Source organism: Canis aureus, chromosome 9 (assembly GCF_053574225.1).
Source record: "Canis aureus isolate CA01 chromosome 9, VMU_Caureus_v.1.0, whole genome shotgun sequence".
Taxonomy (NCBI): Eukaryota; Metazoa; Chordata; class Mammalia; order Carnivora; family Canidae; genus Canis; species Canis aureus.
The window spans coordinates 72,020,099-72,037,289 of NC_135619.1; the positions used below are offsets into that span (position 1 = coordinate 72,020,099).

A 17,191-nucleotide genomic window follows, 5' to 3' on the forward strand; every position below is an offset into this window, starting at 1 on the left:
GTGGTTTTATTTTTATTTATTTATTTTTAATTTTTATTTATTTATGATAGTCACAGAGAGAGAGAGAGAGAGGCAGAGACACAGGCAGAGGGAGAAGCAGGCTCCATGCACCAGGAGCCCGATGTGGGATTCGATCCTAAGTCTCCAGGATCGCGCCCTAGGCCAAAGGCAGGCGCCAAACCGCTGCGCCACCTAGGGATCCCGATTTCGGTGGTTTTAGACCACATGCATCATCAAGGAGAAAACGAATTTAAGGTTATAATCAAAATAGCTCAGTTATTGAGGGAACAGAGTCTTGCAAACTTTCTGTTCCTGGGTTGCATGACCCCAGGCTTGGTTTATTTTCATTCATTCATTCATTTGTTCATTTATTTTAAAGATTTTATTTATTTATTCATGAGAGACAGAGAGAGAGAGAAGCAGAGACACAAGCAGAGGGAAAAGCAGGCTCCATGCAGGGAGCCAAATGTGGGACTTGATCCCGGGACTCCAGGATCACACCCTGGATCAAAGGCAGGCACCAAACCACTGAGCCACCCAGGGATCCCCCCAGGCTTGGTTTAAATGCACATGTAGAGAGCCCAACAAAATCACATACCTTTGATGCTTTTCCAGCTTTGAGGGACCGCACGAGCTCCCCCTGAGCAGCTATGCTGTTGAACAGTTCTAGCGGGGATGCAAACCCCTGCTCACCGTTGGGCATGTCCGCCATCTCCAGGATCTAGGTTTACAGCTGGCTAGGGTGTCAGTAGTCCAGACAAAACTGTGGGGGGGGGGGGGGGGCGGGGAGGGGAGAAGGGAGAGATTGATTAACAAGCCACTGTAACTGTTTTATCTTTCCTGCATCTACCTAGTCCTTCATCTTTCCAAAAAGGTTGGAGAGGACACGGATATAATAACATTAATAAAAGTGTAAGCACTAATTTGGGGCCATGAAAAGGGAGAAAAGAGGAAGAACAGATCCCAATGGTGAGGACTGAAGGAACGGCTCTGATTTATGGGCTGTGGGACTCACTAAGTGGGTCTCACTCAGTGCCCAGCACCAGGAAGGACTCGTGTTTGCACACACTGTAAATACCAAAGTGCTTTAACAAACCTAAGTTCATCAGAACTAAAAACATTTGGCAAACTGCAATTTACTTTTTATCTTAATTGTTTTGGGGATGAGTCCCACGCCCTTGCAGCCATAAGCAGTAGGTCATTGAACAAATGGCTTTTTCTGCTGGCCAGCTGCTCTGTTCTCAGATTAAGCAAGGTCTGGGGTCCAGGACAAGGTCTTATCTAGGGTGGAGGGTAGGGCCTTATCTGTTCTGGGCTCCAAACGAGGAAAATGATATATAGCCTGTCCATTTTACATGCTATCTTACTTCACAGCAGATCTCTGAAAAAGGTGTACCTGCAACTTTTATTAGCCATTATTTACTATTAACTTTGAAAAAGGTGGGACACAGGGTACACCACCTGATGCTGCCTTGGAGCCGAGATGGGTCACGGTCAGTGCCCTCTTGGGTCAGTCACTTTCCCTTTCTGAGTGTCAGCTTTCTCATCTAGAGAGTGGCACAATCAGGAACCTCTTTGGCTATCTCAACACCTGCTATGAGAAGAAATGAGGAAAAACTAGAAGGTAGCATTTTGTAAACTGTAAAGCAAGATATAATCCATTCGGAGTATTATTTATTAGGGCTCCAGGGTGTGGCCAAACCGCACCCAGCTTTTTTTTAAGACTTGTCACAAATCGTAACCTTGTACACATCCATTCGCCAAAGTCTCATGGCACTCCTGTGAGGAAGGTCTGTTGTCTCCATTTCACAGATGAGTAAACCGAGGCAAAGAAGTTATGGAACCTTCCTGAGTGAACACTACTGGAAGGGATGGGATACAAACTCAAGCAGCTACAACTCACACTCTCCAATGCTGTCCTATATGTTACTTAACCATAAGGAGTCTCAGCCTCTCAACCGTAAAGTGGGACTGATGGTAATGCTACCTGCAAGACTGCTGTGTGGCTGGAGTGTGACAGCACAGGGAGTTAACCAGCACAGCCCTGGCTCCATAGTACAGGTTCAATAAATGGCTATTTTGTGTCTTTATTTAATTTTTTTAAAAAAAGATTTTATTTATTCATTCATGAGAGACAGAGAGAGAGAGAAGCAGAGACACAGTCAGAGGGACAAGCAGGCTCCTTGCAAGCACTTGATCCTCAGTCTCCAGGATCACTCCCTGGCTAAAGGCAGGCACTCCTCAGCTGAGCCACCCAGGCGTCCCTAATAACTTTTCTAATAACTCTTTGAACCAAACACAAAAACCTGAGGAGTAATTTTTGTAAAGATTTTATTTACTTATTTATTCATTCACGAGAAACACACAGAAAGAGACTGGCAGAGACACAGGCAGAGGGAGAAGCAGGCTCCATGCAGGGAGCCTGATGTGGGACGGGATCACACCCTGAGCCAAAGGCAGATGCTCAACCCCTGAGCCAGCCAGGCGTCCCAACTAGGCTACTCTATATAAATCAATGACAGCATAATACTGAAACTAGGATAGGACAGAAACCAGTTTCTTTTCTCTCCTTACTGAGAATCACCTCAATTCCCAGAAAGGGAAGTTGGATAAAATACCTCCTTCAGAAAACAAAGCTAACAGTTTAGGGAAGCCTGCAAGAAGGAATGCGGAAGAGACTCTGACTACCCCAGGAGAGAACCATTCAGGCTCGTATCAAATTACAATCTAAGGGATGAAATGTACTTCTAGCCACAAACAATCAAACATCCTGTCCAGCTACTTTACACAAGATCTCAGATTTGTCCAAACTTCAAAGTTGGATGGCATAGTTAACTCTGTGTTAGTCGATGATAGGTGATGGGGGAGTTAGAGCAGTCCCCTGAGGTTCCACCGCCAAAGCCCTCCTAAATCACGTGTTCTCTCAGAATTCTCAGAATGTGATACTCTCCTCTGCCTACGCTGCAGGTTATCTCACTAATTCAGACCTCAGCTCTTCTCTGCAGCCTTTCCTGACTCCTGCGTCTCCGGTGATCCCCAAGCACTGTCAACTTGATTAGGGCCCTCGCACAGCATTTAGTTATTCACGTCTTCTCCACTCGACAGGGAAATCAAGCAATGGGTTTTTACTCTTTTGTGTACTGCTAATGCCTGGTACACAGCAGTTTATCAACGTTCACTGCATTAATCAATCTCAGAAGTCACCCAGTTCAACATTCCTCCTAAGATTTATATCCTCTCACGTTATCTTTGTAAGTGCTTGTTCCAGTTTAAGGTAGATTTACATGTGGACTTCAAAACAAACCACCTTAGTTTTAGCACCTTGCCACTCTGCTGAGCCTGCTGGATTTGGAAAGGGCCAGGTTGACCCATGGCGCCTTCTCCAGGTCTCACAGCCCTAGTCTGGTTTCTTCAGCCACTGCTAACTGTGCCTACCACCCAGGTCGTTCTCTTTGGGATTGCCTTGGGTTTAATCCCTGTTCTTCCAAAAGTGTGGTATCTGGCATACAAGGCAATGGGTGACAGTAGTAAGGTTCTGACGTCAGCAAGTAGGACCAGAAGTATTACTCTTAAAAATTCCTACGGAAAGTACCAGCTAAATAACAGGTGTGTCCTGGACAGACCATCTCCCCCTGCAATGGAGCAGATAACATAGAGGATCCACTAGATGAACGCGATCCAAACTTAGGGACCATGCTGTAGGGAAAAATATGCCTTTCCGTAGCAGAATTCTGTTTGAGAAGGAGCACATGGGAACTAGACCTGATGAGGAACAGAAGATAAGGTCTCCCTGCTCTCAGGACATGAGGCAAACACAGCCTGGGAACCACCCACATGATAAATCGTGTGTGTGTGTGTGTGTGTGTGTGTGTGACGCAACCTCTTTAGAGACAGGAGAATAGCACAGACTCTTGGTTTACACACCCAACCCCCCCCCCCTCCGCCCTGCAACGCGCACCCTCCTTTTCCCTCACATCTAGTCCACATGCTCTTTTCTTTGTCAACTTTTCAAATGAAATTTACTTCAGAGGTTTTTAACCCAGAGTTCAGCATGTCTGAAATGACACTGACAGTTTGCATACACACTGGTATGTGTGCCCATGGTTCTAAGCAGAACATGCAGGTTACTTTATCAAAGGGGTCTGGGATGCCAAAAGTCTATGGACGACTGTCTTAGTGTTTACTGCATAAAGTGCAAATAGAGCTTTGAATCTTTCTTAAAGAGAGTTGTATCATCTATTTAACAGAGTAAAATCTAAAACAAAGACAACAGAGCTATAATCTGTGGAATCACCCATCATCTCCTTTGAAGTAAGCATGAAGTAGAAAGAGCAGACCTGAATAGTCTGTGGCAGGTCACGGTGCACCTTTAAAGAGAAAGCTAAAAGACTCTTAACAATTAACTCACAGTTCCCCTTTTCAAAGAACCTGAATCTTGTGCTCAAAATGAGCGAGGTACCATTTCAAAATGAAAGGTACCATTGTTCTCGAGAAGCAGAACAGGCGCTTGAAGAAACTGGGTAGTTTCGGGATGGGGAACAGAAAGAATTACAGAACCGTTTAACAGAACATGACGATGACTTGGGCCGTCCTGAGATCATCTCACAGACCAGACTACACTGGTCTACAATTTGGGGACAGGGAGCATGAACACAGCCGGGAAGAGCAGCTGGCTCTGTAGTTTCTGGGTGCCCGGAACACCACCAAGACGTGGGATACCGTCCTTTACTGCCGGGCCCCAGGGCGCCGCTGACAATGGCTCTGCACCGCCAAGTTCCCAGGGGACAAGAAAGCGACTTGTGTCGGGCCAGGACTTCTCTGAATGCTTCGAGCCTGGGGACAGGTCATGCCCACCTTTCCTTTGTTAAACTCCCAGAAGCAAGGCAATTTTTTCCCCTTTGGGTAATAAAACGCATGTTACCTTAAAAGCCAAAGGCGATGTGAATTCCCACCAAGCCAGGCCTGAGATGCTCTTGCATACGACCACGGAAGAGGGGTAGTATGTTAGGATGCTGAGCATGTCAGGAGGCCTCGTCAGTGACAACTGTGAGAGCCAGCATCAACGTGCTGCAGGTGCAGCCATCAGCCCCAACAGGCAACTGCTCTGCTTGCCCACTCCCTCCACTGCCCCCTCCTCCCAGGTGGGGGAGGCTCTGAATCACCTAGACTTTACTTGGGTCATCTTGCTGAAATACAACACACGACACCCCGATTCTGAGAGACAACCCCTCGCCCCTCGCCCGTCTGTCCATCCGTCCGCCGTCCAGGAACCACGATTTCCATTCCAGCGCTTTGGTAAGAGGCTGGTAAAAAAAAAACACCAAGTAGCTGGATGCCTGGGGAAGATCCGGATACATACCCAGGATGTGCAGGACGCGGCAGAGGCGGCCACTGGTCTCGCCGGGCAGCTGGGAGCCAGAGTCTGCCCCGAGGGGGGAAGCCAGAGGTCTTTTATAGTCTTCCCCTGTTTCTTTCGGTTTCTTTTTTTAAAAAAGGCTCTTCTTTTTTGTTTCTTCTTTTTTTCTTCCTGTTTACCCCACTCTCCAGCTGTTGGCACGTAGGGATTTTTTATAAATTACTCAGTTTCTCAGAAACACTTGAGACTCTTGACCAACCTCCTCGCTGAGACGGTCCAATCAGAGGTGGGTGGGGTGGGTGGGGTGGCCGGGTGCAGGCCGAGCCGAGCCGTGGGCCGGCCATTGCATCAGCCACCCCATACCCCGGGCTGGCCCGCACATAACCTCCCCACCCTCTTCCCGTTCCCCACCCACCCTCGGCACCAGCGGGACTAACTGTTTACGTGCAGCCGTGGGAGGCCGCAGAAATCCCCGCGGCTGCTCACCGAGGCAGCGCAATGCGCATTGGTGGGAGGAGCGCGAGCTCCGGCCCGGCCCGACCTAGCTCTGGGCCCTGCCTCGGGTCAAGCCCTGGGGCGAGGGCTGTTACCTCTCTGCCTCGTCCTCCTCGGGCGCCTCGTCTGTGAAATGGGCACACGGGAGCCGCCTGGCTTTGCCCCCGAGGGCAGCGAGCGCGACGGCAGAGGCCGAGCTCCCGGCACCGGGCCCACGCTCCTGCCCGGGGGGGGGGGGGGGGGGGGTCTCGCCCTGGGGGGGAGGGGCGGGGGCGGGGGACGGGGCGCCACCGCGGAGCCAGACCCCGGCGGGCAGCGAGCCGGGCTCTGAGCAGGATACTCCGGGCCGTCGCCTGCAGGCTGCGGCAGGGCCCGGTCAGCCGGCGCCACCCCGGCCTCCCTCCCGCCCCCCACCCCCACCCCATCCCCTCACTTACCGGCCCAGCCGGGCCCTTCAGCGCCGCGGGCTCAGCCACCGGCGGCCTCCTGGGCGTCCCTGGAAACGCCGTCCGGCCGGAACGACTTCCGGCCGTGCTGCCCCACCATTGGCTGTTCGCGCGGGGGCGGAGCGGAGGCCGCGGATGATTGGTTGGCGGGTCCGGCACCAGCGGAACGCAACTGGGTTGCGGAGTGCAGGCCGGACGACCTGCGGGAGGACCGAGCGCTTCCGGTGCGTGCGGTGAGCGGCGGGCCCGGGGGCGGGAGGGGGTTGGGAGCGGGCGGCGGCGGCGGGGGCGGCGGGGGCGGCGGGGGCGGCGGGGGCGGCGGGGGCGGCGGCCGGAGCGCCCCGCCGCCCTTAGCGCGGGCCTCCGACCCTCCCTCTGCGGTCCTTGGCGGCAGCTGCCTTCCGGACGCGCCGAGCTCGGGGCCCGCCCTACCTCCGGCTCTTGACAGCTCGGCTAACTTCTATTCATCCTTCAAAACCCATCGCGGGTCGTCTGCCTGGTTGCCTTCCTCCTCAGTCTGTGGCCTCCGGCGCCGGATCCGTGTTTTGTGTTTAATCTGTGCGCACACCAGACCCAGTCTAAGGCTTGGCCCCGAGTAGGTAATGAGGACGTGTTCGCCGAAGGAGGGTGTCCTCCCTCTTTTACTGTCTCCGTGCCCCACCCCCACCCCCACCCCCACCCCCACCCCCCGCAGCTGCAGCCCACGAATATTCCCGGACCCCGGGTGGGGGTGGGGGGGTGTCAGCGAGTGAACCGAGCACGACAGGCGCTGCCCTCGAGGAGCCGACCCGGCGCTGCTGGGTCCCCGGCTTCCTCCCGCGGATCCCCGCCCCCACCTCGAAATTTTTTTCCCCTTTTCCCGCCCATGTGCCTTCGCAGACACAAAAGGCAGCAACCACTTCGCCCGAAAGTTTTCCGTTGTTGCCAGTGCGTCTCCCTGGCCTCCGTTTTTGCCTGTCCCCCCCTCCCCCCCAGAGTCACCCCCTGGGCCTCCCTGCATCCTCCCTCCGGCCCCCTTTGATGCTCTTCCTTGCCTCTGGTGTCGGGCCCACCTCGGCCACCCACCCGAGATGGAGCTGCAACCCCCAAGCCCGCAGGCGCCGCCTCTACGCTCTTCTGTTCTGCCTTTCTCCTTAGGATCTCTTACTGCCTGGGACCCTGCATCTCGCTGGATTGTGGTCGGCCTCTGCCACTGCCACCCGAGCATGGTGAGCGCGGGCCGCCCTTCGCTGTGTGTGTGCCGTGGGGCCTCACCAGTGGCCTCTGCGCCATCGGTCCTGGGTACACGAGCCAAACGTTCACGAAGCAGGTAGTATCCAGAGCCTCGGCATCCGCCCTCCTGCATTCATTCTGCCCTTGCTGCCTTGCCTAGCTAGGAAGTGGGCTCATGGGCCCCAATCCCACCACTCTCTGATGTACCGTGGACGTCTTTCTTTCTTTTTAAAATTTTCTTGTTTTTTTCTTTCTAAGATTTTATTCATTTATTCATGAAAGACACAGAGAGAGAGAGAGAGAGAGAGGCAGAGACACAGGCAGAGGGAGAAGCAGGCTCCATGCACCGGGAGCCCGACGTGGGATTCGATCCCGGGTCTCCAGGATCGCGCCCTGGGCCAAAGGCAGGCGCTAAACCGCTGCGCCACCAGGGATCCCCCCAGCTTCTCATCCTTAAGAGGACACCTGTCCTATTGGATTAGGACCCACCCTCATGACCTCATTTCAATTTTTAAAAAATATTTATTTATTCATGAAAGACACACACAGAGAGGCAGAGATGCAGGCAGAGGGAGAAGCAGGCTCCATGCAGGGAGCCCCACGTGGGACCTCATCCCGGGTCTCCAGGATCAGGCCCTGGGCCGAAGGCAGACACTCAACCACTGAGCCATCCAGATGTCTTTCTTTCTTTCTTTTTTTTTTTTTTTTAAGGTTTATTTTATTATGTTAGAGGGAGTGGGGGAGAGAGAGAGAGAGAGAGAGAGAGAGAGAGCTTGCTCGAGAAAGGAGGGACAGAGGGAGAGGAACTCAAGTCGACTCTGTGCTGAACACAGAGCCTGACTCAAGGCTTGATCTCACAACTCTGAGATCAGGACCTGAGCCAAAATCAAGAGTTGGACGCTTAGCTGATTGAGCCACCCAGGCAGGCACCATCGGTCTCTCTTCTGAGTCAACCACTGCAGACAACGAGGTGGGTGGGAATCCATCATGTGGCTGAGGACTCACATCCTGGCAGTGGGAACCTAGTGGGTTCCCCGCGACAGGGAGGAATGGTATGTGGTGGTGTGTGGTGCTGTCTACAGGAGTTGAGACAGGTGAGATGTCTGATCAGGACCAGGCTAAGTGTTTAGAGAATAGAAATGCCAAGTTGTTTGCAGAGTGCAGATGGCTTTGTGTATGGAAGGTGTTACCTGCCCAGATTAGGCTGCAGGATGGAGGGGGGGGTGGAATTTTGGAGGAGGTAGACTACATTTGTTGAATGATGATGTAATGTGTTGGACAGTGGAGCCCTTCAGGTGATGGGAACCCTTTGGGGGAGAGGTGTGGGTGGGGCGAAGTGGTTGGATGCCAGGGAATGTGAGGGAGACCTGGGTGATAGGCTGAGTGGCTTAACAGGGGACCCAGAGGGAGTCTGGCGCTGACCTGACCCCACATGCCTGCAGGAGGAGGGGCGCAGTGTGGTACCTAAGGTAGGGCCTCATCTGGGGCAGCTCAGCAGTTGGTGCTGCTCCTTCACGCCCTCTGCTGTCCTGGATGTGCTGGGCATCCTTGTCCTGATTGTACTTCCTTTTAAAAGCACAGAATTGAACTCCAGACTGAAGGGCTTCTTTCCAGAAACTAGTTGGCAGCAATTTATCGTGTATGGTGGTTCAGAATTTCAGGAAGGATTTTTTAGAAAAGGAAATACACTGCTGTGTGAGTGTGTGTTTGGAGTGAAGCTGGCAAATTTGGACCAAACCCTTCAGAAACTGGGGGGGCTGAGGCCTTGAACACGTGGTTTTGTGTTGTGGGTCTATCTCACCACTGGCTTATCGGTGAGGTGGGAGTATCTGGGCAGGGGGTGAAGGAGGCACTGGGGCCCACGGGGAGGGTGAAGATCAGGGTGACGTGCTTCTCCCACTTGATGGGTTTTGGACATCTTTCCATTTTAGTATTTTCAGACCTACTCTCAAAGACCCAAGTTGCCCTTCCATAAGGCATCTTTAATATCCTGAATCTTTCTGTCCAGGCATCCATTCTCCATTTTGTCAGGTCTTCTTTTTATGTCTTTCAATAAAGTTTTGGTTTTCTTCCTGTAGGCTTTTGCTGATTTTTTTTTTCATTTTCCCCAGATAGCCTGTAGTTTTTACTTAAAAAAATAAAATCTTCTAATTATGCCTGGTGTATAGAAAAGCCCTCATTTTTTTTTTTTTAAGATTTTATTTATTTATTCATGAGAGATACAGAGAGAGAGGCAGAGACACAAGCAGAGGGAGAAGCAGGCTCCGTGCAGGGAGCCTGATGCAAGACTCGATCCCTGGACCCTGGGATTATCCCTGGACCCCAGGATCACGACCTGAGCCAAAGGCAGATGCTCAACGACTGAGCCACCTAGGTGTCCCAAGCCCTCATTTTTTAGTATGTTTATTTTTAGAGTTTTCCAATTGTGGATTTGCTGGGTGGTATGTTTTCTTTTAATTAAGTGTGGTGGTAAATATTCTTCTGTGCGTATTTTCTGACACTTGACTTTGTTTGGTCTCAGATAGTTTGTCCTCAAAGGATATCAAGAAACTGTGTCTTCAATGGCTTCATTGGTGGCTTATGATGACTCGGAGTCAGAGGCTGAGACTGAGCCCGTGGGAAATTTTAATGCTGCCAGCCAGATGAAAGACACCTCTGATGTGGTCAAGCCTCCTGGGCAGGATTTTGCATCAGAAGCCCCAGGTGTGACGGAAGGGGCAGTACTGTCCGCAAAGCATGGTTCTGGTGCAGATCCAGCTGGCCATCGTCTCCCACTGGTCCGGCTCTGGAGAAGTGACCCAGGATCTTGTCCCAGCCAGAGGCTACAGTGGCCCAGGACAGAGCCTGACGTCACCTTCCCCACAGGCAAGCCTCCTCCACCTTCCCTGTGGACCAGCCAGACTCCAGCTGGCCATGTGCCCCTGGCAGCTGCCCACTTTAGGCGGATGAAACTCTCCTGGGGAACTTATGACTCCCTTGAACCATCCTTCTGTGTCCAAACCAAGTCTGAAACCCCAGGTAAACATGGCAACTCTCTTCAGAAGAAAAGGTGTGAGGACTGTATCGTGCCCTATACGCCAAAAAGACTAAGACAGTCACAGGCACTAAGCACAGAAACTGGGAAGGGCAGAGATGTGGAGGTGCAGGGTCCGTCTGCAGGGCGTGCCCCGGCTCCTCTCTCTATGGCCCCCAGAGTGTCTGAGTTTATTCAGCCGTATTTGGACAGTCAGTATAAAGAAACCACCATTCCCAGGAAAGTGCTCTTCCACCTGAGAAGTCACAGGGGCCCCGTCAACAGCATACAGTGGTGTCCGGTTTTTGCTAAGAGCCACATGCTTCTCTCAGTGTCTATGGATAAAACCTTCAAGGTAAGACTTGAGCGATACTGCTTCTTCAGGGACTTTTAGAAGTAAATTGCCGGGGTGTTTTGCCTTTCACAACAGTGAGGTAGGGGGGCCGAACGTTTCTGTGTGGGAACTTCTGCAATTCTCTCTGCTGCGTTCAGGAGTGGGTCCTCAGTGGCCCACCCTGGACTGTTGGTCCGCTCTGTCCCCTCCCCCTGATGCTGCCTGGCTTAGGCCACCTGAGGATGCTAGCCTTTACTCCTTGTGGGAGCATGGAGGATGTGCAGACACACTGGAACCGTTGAGGATGAGGTTGCTGAGTGAGGACAGTCAGAGGGAGAGGAAAGCCTGGGACAAGTCCTGGGTCCCTGTGAAGCTTGGGGAATGTGGAGCTGTGGCAGCTCTGTGCTGGGCACTGTGTCGGATGCCAGGGGAGCTGAGGTAGATAGACCTGGCCCCTGGCTGCAGGGTGTGCAGTATGGTGGGGGCCATGGGGCAGTGGAGAGGCTCTCACAACCCTGGGCTTAGGAGTGTGAGGACCAGACTCCCAGAGGGACACAAGTGCTCCATGAACCCCCCGGGAGGGCTTGGTGAAGGCTTCCAGGAGGAGGGGAAGGTTCACTTGGTGAAGGTCGTGAGATAGAGCATAAGGATGTTCTTGGTTGTAAGCCTGAGAAGTCCTGAGGGACCTGTTGGGGAGCGAGGGGCCAGACCAAGGATAGCTGTGGATGCCCTGCCGAGGACTTCCGGTTCATACAGACTCCGTTTTTCATTGTTACTTAAGAGCTACTGAAATCCTGCTGACCTGCTGTAAGCAATCCCCACTCATACAGGGATTTAGCATGGCAGTGTTGCACCTCCTGTAATCTGTCTCCAGTGCCTCTGGGCTCTACTCTGTCTCTAGCAAGCACCTCAGCACCTAGCAAGTCATCTATACGTTGTAGGTGCCAAGTAAATGCACACTGAACCAAAGCTTCCTGGAAAGAAAATGGCTTTGGAGTTGAAGGGACGGGCCTTCGGCTCCAGCTTTGCTGTGGAGCAGCTGGTTAGCTGGCCCCACTCCAAGTCTGGCGTCTCATCTGTAAAGGGCATCGTCATACTTGCGTCATGTGGTCACGTAAGAAAAACGCCTACAGATCTCGGGCACAGAGCTAGGTGCCCCACAGGTACTCCGTAAATGTCGGCTTCCTCCCTCTCTTTTCCTCACAGTTCTGGAACCATCCTGCACAGGACGTTGTATTTGCAAGTTATGTTTTGAGCTTTTTTCTTAGGAGGCATTTTTTCTGAAATGAAGAAAGGAAGCCTAAGTGCAGTGAAGGCTTTGAAATGAGCTGAACCAATGGGTGTCATTTTTAAGTGGCCCATTTGGGAGTCCTGAATCAACTTGTCTGTGTTCTCTTCTGGCAAGGCTAATAGAGCTGTGCAGGGACAGTGCCCTGTTCTGCCGTTAGTGCGGCGCTTCGGTGCTATTCCTGTGAGGGTGGGGGCTCTGGTCTGCTCCGGAGACTTCTGGTGTCCCTGGTGTGCATTGTAACATGCTTGGTTCAATCCCACAGTGCTGGGGCTTCTCAGCGCTCCTTCCTGAGACTCTATGCCCACAGAGGGCCGAGGGGACTTGTCCTTTGGTAAGGAGAGCATCTGGAGGGCTTTTGGCGTGGGCCTTTGTGGGGCCTGTGTGGTGCTAGGCCGCGTCTGGCTGGCCCTGGATGTAGGCTGGAGTTAGAGTGATCTGGGCCTCAGGGTCTCACTCCATTCCCAACAGTTTTGTGACCCTGGGCAAGACACAACCTCTCAGATTCTGTTTCCTCCTTGATGAAACAAGCTTATGAGACCTATGGTTGGTCCTTCTGAGGTGAGACAAATGCCCAGGTGTGTGTGTCTGAAGCACCCAGGATAATCCTAGGCACATGTTCAAGGTTTGTGGAGGGTAGTGTGGTTACAGGTGGATCACCTGAGGGGCATGGGAAGTCCCTTTCTCGGACCCTGGAGGGAGTGAGCCATCTGGTAGGCTGGAGAAGGTAGTCTTGTGAGGAGGTCTCGAAGGACCGGCCAGTTGCTGTCGGGGAGATAGGTGGAGGGACCTAGGGCGGCAGGTACACCTTAGTGGATGCCTGCTGTCTGCTTGCCCACCTGCGGGGCTGTAGCTCCTATGGTGAGGGGCAGGTGTGGAGCCCTGTGGGGACTGGTTTGCACCTGGCATCAGTGAGGTACCCTGTGGGGCCTGCTTGGATCACCTTTGCCCCAAGAAGTTTAGGTTTCCTGAGCAGATGTATACTACTCTAGTATAGTTCTTAAACAGAACGCGTCTGAGGAAAGCCATTGATTTCGGGTGTTGGGTTTGTTCTGTCGTGTAGTGCGTGTTTGTAGAGTAGATGAGTGTGCTAGGTGCTCTGCACCGGGGGTGCCTGGAGGTCCCCATGGAGAGGACCCTGGATCAGCCAACTAGCTGTGACGCCTTGTGTCCAGAAGGGGGCACAGTTGGCTCAGCTTGGAAAGCTACTCAGGCAGAGTGACTGCGTAGGAAAGCCTTGCCTGGGGTGATTCAGTGAGACCTGGGTCCTGGGCTGTTTGTGGCAGAACTGCCCTCAGTGGGGCTGGTGCTGTGCCCCCCTTCCCGGGGAGGTGGTATGTGTGCTGCAGGAGATGTGGGCGCTGGCTCCTTGCTCGGCCTGGCACCTGCAGGGAGCCCTGCCCACTGCACTGCCCGTCCCTCATGGCGAGGCTGCAGGGGTGGCATTGGATGTGGTCCAGGGACAGGGTGCAGCTGCCATTGTGCTGCTGGGGCCAGTGTCTCCTGACCTCCTTGTTCCTGTGGGGTCTTGAAAAACCAGGGCTTTTATAAGCCATACATGCAAATGGTTGGGCCAGGATCCTCACTGCTTTAAGATATTTGACGGTTTTCAGTGACAGAGTTATTTGGCAAATTGATTTTGAGCAACTTTTCAGCGTAAAGAATGGCGGGGGCTGGCGGGGGCTGGAGGAGCCAGGATAGGAAAACCAATTGGGAACTGGGTGGGGGCAGGGCTGGGAACCCGGGAGGGAAGTCCTGGCTGACTCCTCAGTTTTCCTGGGGCCTCAGGTTCATGTGTAGCCAGGTGTGCAGCTGGCAGCCCCAGGCAGGATGGTGTTCTCCCCCCACCCCGAGGTCTGAGAGTGGGTGGCACGGTAGATCTTGGGGGCCTATGAGGTGGGCGGGGGAGTGGGAGACATGTGGATGATGAACCTGGAGAGTATGGGGCTGCGGGCACGGGCAGGAGTCTAGGCTCCCTGCAGCCCCCGCCTGGATGGAGAGCAGGCGGTGGGTGCAGTGGGGAAAGATTTAGAAGAGGTGGGTGTGACAGGGCCCCTCCCCCACCCCTGACTCTGTGCTCCCTTCTAGGGTGCCTTTCTCCTTGTCTTTTGGTTAAAGTCTTCCAGAGTGCCTTCTTGAGCCCACTGCATCCGGAAGGAGAGAAGAGCCTGGGTGCTGGGGTCACAGCCCTTACTTAGTTCATATCCTTCCTCTGCCACTTACTGGCTGTGTGATCTCAGGCAAGTTATTTCCCTGAACCTCAGCCATTGTATGTAAAGTGGAGACAACTGTGCGTTGCCTTGGTGGGTTTTTCTGAAGAATAAGCAGTGTTATATGTGACCTCTCTGGTGCCTGGCACAGAGTAGGCACTTGCTGTGTGCTTATGGTTTTGCTCTCCGCGGAGGTCTTCTCCCTTCCTTACTATATAGTGACATCTCATTCTGCCTGTGTGACTGTGAACTGTATCTGCTACATCTTCTAGATTTTAAGTGTCTTGAGCATGGAAACTGTGCCAGGTCCATTTTTATGTTTTTCGAAGCACCTGGCACAAAGTTTTGTATGCTAAATGATCAGTAAAGATTAAAACGTTTTTTTTTTTTTTTTTGGATTTTATTTACAGCCTTTGGGAAAGGATCATCTCTTAAGTGCATAGATCTTATTTGCCAGTAGGGGGCACAGTAAGACTTAATATAGGCTCACTCAAGCTTCTAGAATGTGAAAGAATCCTTGATTCAAGGTAACATTTACTGAAATATGATTTCTTTTCTGATCAAGAGAAAAACAACACAATCCATCTGATTAATCTAAAGAGCGTGGAGTGCCAGTTCCTTCATCTCTTTAAAACGTAGCTTTGGAATTCATAAATTTCAATTGGGCACATTACAGTGGAAAGATACTTATTTTAATATGTTCTAAATGTTCTATGAGCTGTAAAATATGCTTATATTAGTTTTGAAAAATTTACAGCTGGAGAAATTAAGTAAAATAAAACAATGACTCATAACTCTGCACCGATGCTCTGTTTTCTTTCCTGATGATCCCTTCCTGCTCCTGTATAGCACACATCTGTTTCTCACAGTTGTAATCCCAGTACGGATACCCTTTTATCTACTCTTTTCATTTCTCTGTGTCCTCATTTAGCTCAACACGTTTGAATACCCACTGCACGTAAATTAAAGGTAGAAGTCAGACTTTGAAGCTCTTGGACAAAGTACAGATGTGGCCTGCCTCAACCAAATGCGGGCAGCCCTCACCTTTGGCCCTGTGTGCAGAGCCCTCTGCTAGGCACCAGACATATTCTCACAGGCATATGACATGTTTCCTGCTTCTAGGGGACGCCCGTCCGTGCGTCAGAACCCAGAGTTCTGAAACAGAAGGGTATCAAATGTATGAATTAAGTGTTGTTCATTTGTTTTACAAAATGGTTTGCTTTAGGAATTCTTTCAATAACAGACTTCCCTACGACACTTAAAAGAAAAAAAAACTTTTCATTTTTTTATCAGGAACGTAATAAAAACTTATTGTGAAAAACTTTGAAAATGCAGAGAGCACGAAGAAATCGTTGCTAATCCTAATCCTGAGTCGGTGAGTCACTGACGCCGCCGGGGGCCTTTCCTGGTCTGGACCCCCGCATTCCTGTGTGCTCACAGAGTTAGGCTCACCACAGAGTACGTGCAGTTTTGATTTTGCTCCCCTCTCCCCTCCCATCTTTTGTGCTGTTTATAAGGGGCGCTTTTCTATCTTATTAAAAACTTTCTCCAAACGTATTGTTTTTTGAAGATTTTATTTATTTATTTGTGAGAGTCACAGAGAGGGGCAGAGACATAGGTAGAGGGAGAAACAGGCTCCCCATGGGGAGCCCAATGCGGGACTCCATCCTGGGACCCCGGGATCACGCCCTGAGCCAAAGGCAAACGCTCAACCACTGAGCCACCCAGGTGTCCCCCAAATGTATTTTCATGTCTGTTTCAAATTCAAGACTTTGCTTTGTCATTTACGTGTTGTTTCCTTTTGTTATTTTGTTTTTGAAATGGCGAGTACTTCAGTGAAATGGCTATAAATAAACGTCTTTTCTGCTGCCTTAGTGTAGGTAAGATGGGCTTTGATACACACTTGGGCTTGAGCTATAGGCTTTGTGTCTGGTGAGTGGAACCTGAATAAATGGGCAAAGCTTCAGTGCTATCGTTGCATGAGACCCTTGGGTTTCTGTTCTGTATCTGTTGCTTGGTAGGTATGTGACTTTGGGAAAATCACCTTGCCTCTCTGATTCCCCAGTTTTCTCATTGGTAAAATGGGTATAATGGCTGCCTTGGAGGGTTGTTGCTATGTAGAAGAAATGGGAAGATGCGTCGCAGTGTCTAGCATATGGGAGGGGCTGCAGAAACATCAGGAGGGGCTCCTGATTCCTCTGTTCTTTTATTGATTAAACAATTGGAAAAAAGATGAGTCACCCAGGACGCTCCAACTTAATGTAACTCTTGTTTTTGTGAATCTTTTAATAGTCTGTCTACAGATACGTGTTTTTCCAAGGGTTCAATGTCAGTACTCCTGAGATAGATACTTTTAAAATTCAAAAAGTTTTTGGGTTTGTACCAAACAGTTTACCTCAGGCCCCCTTTTGATGTACTGCACGTTTATTTGGAAGGCATGTACTGTGGGGTTCAGTCTGTGTCTCTAAACTGATCATGTTTAAAATGTGTTAGAAGAATATAAATTGGACAGCAGTTTGCCAGCTCTGAGTGTTTTATGTCTGGGCCCCTGGCAGTGTGGGGAGGAGCTATTTCATACCTGAAGAGGCCCAGGAAAGTTAGTCTGGGGCAGGGAAGAGGTGCTTACCTAGGGTGGCACCAGGTTCAGATGGGTCTCATCCCCTTTCCCATGTTGTGTGTGAAGGAAAGGATTTTTTTCTGGATGCTGAAGACCCAGATTGGGGATCTCATTGTCCTGCTTGCCTGCTCTGTGGCCTCTGGCACAGAGTACTGGTACAGAGTATCATTGAGAGGCTGGAGAGAGCTCACCATCCCTGAGGGCTTACCACCTACTAGGA

At 51.4% G+C, this 17,191-nt stretch overlaps 2 protein-coding genes across 13 annotated transcripts in view; one reads left to right on the plus strand and one right to left on the minus strand.

Annotated features, from left to right (window-relative positions):
- Positions 1-6,443, minus strand: part of WARS1 (tryptophanyl-tRNA synthetase 1) — a 34,358-nt gene extending 27,915 nt beyond the window's left edge. For 3 of the 6 annotated variants that reach the window (XR_013386886.1, XM_077910614.1, XM_077910619.1), the window contains exons 1-3: positions 6,289-6,443; positions 5,360-5,547; positions 599-763 (exon numbers count right to left, since the gene is read on the minus strand). Coding sequence is in view for 5 of the 6 variants with exons in the window: in XM_077910614.1 (XP_077766740.1) it covers positions 599-712 (114 nt within the window). In the remaining variant the exon portion in view is untranslated. Of the gene's footprint in view, positions 1-598; positions 764-1,461; positions 1,595-5,359; positions 5,548-5,946; positions 6,080-6,288 lie in introns of those variants that run through there. The other 3 variants (XM_077910618.1, XM_077910617.1, XM_077910615.1) reach the window with 3 other exon arrangements.
- The window catches only part of WDR25 (WD repeat domain 25), a 143,555-nt gene continuing 132,781 nt past the window's right edge, over positions 6,418-17,191 (plus strand). The window contains exons 1-4 of one of the 7 annotated variants that reach the window (XM_077910592.1): positions 6,418-6,530; positions 6,692-6,892; positions 7,435-7,606; positions 10,035-10,877. In XM_077910592.1, the coding sequence (XP_077766718.1) occupies positions 6,433-6,530; positions 6,692-6,892; positions 7,435-7,606; positions 10,035-10,877 (1,314 nt within the window). In that variant the 5' untranslated portion in view covers positions 6,418-6,432. Of the gene's footprint in view, positions 6,531-6,691; positions 6,897-7,434; positions 7,607-10,030; positions 10,878-17,191 lie in introns of those variants that run through there. The other 6 variants (XM_077910593.1, XM_077910594.1, XM_077910595.1 and 3 more) reach the window with 6 other exon arrangements.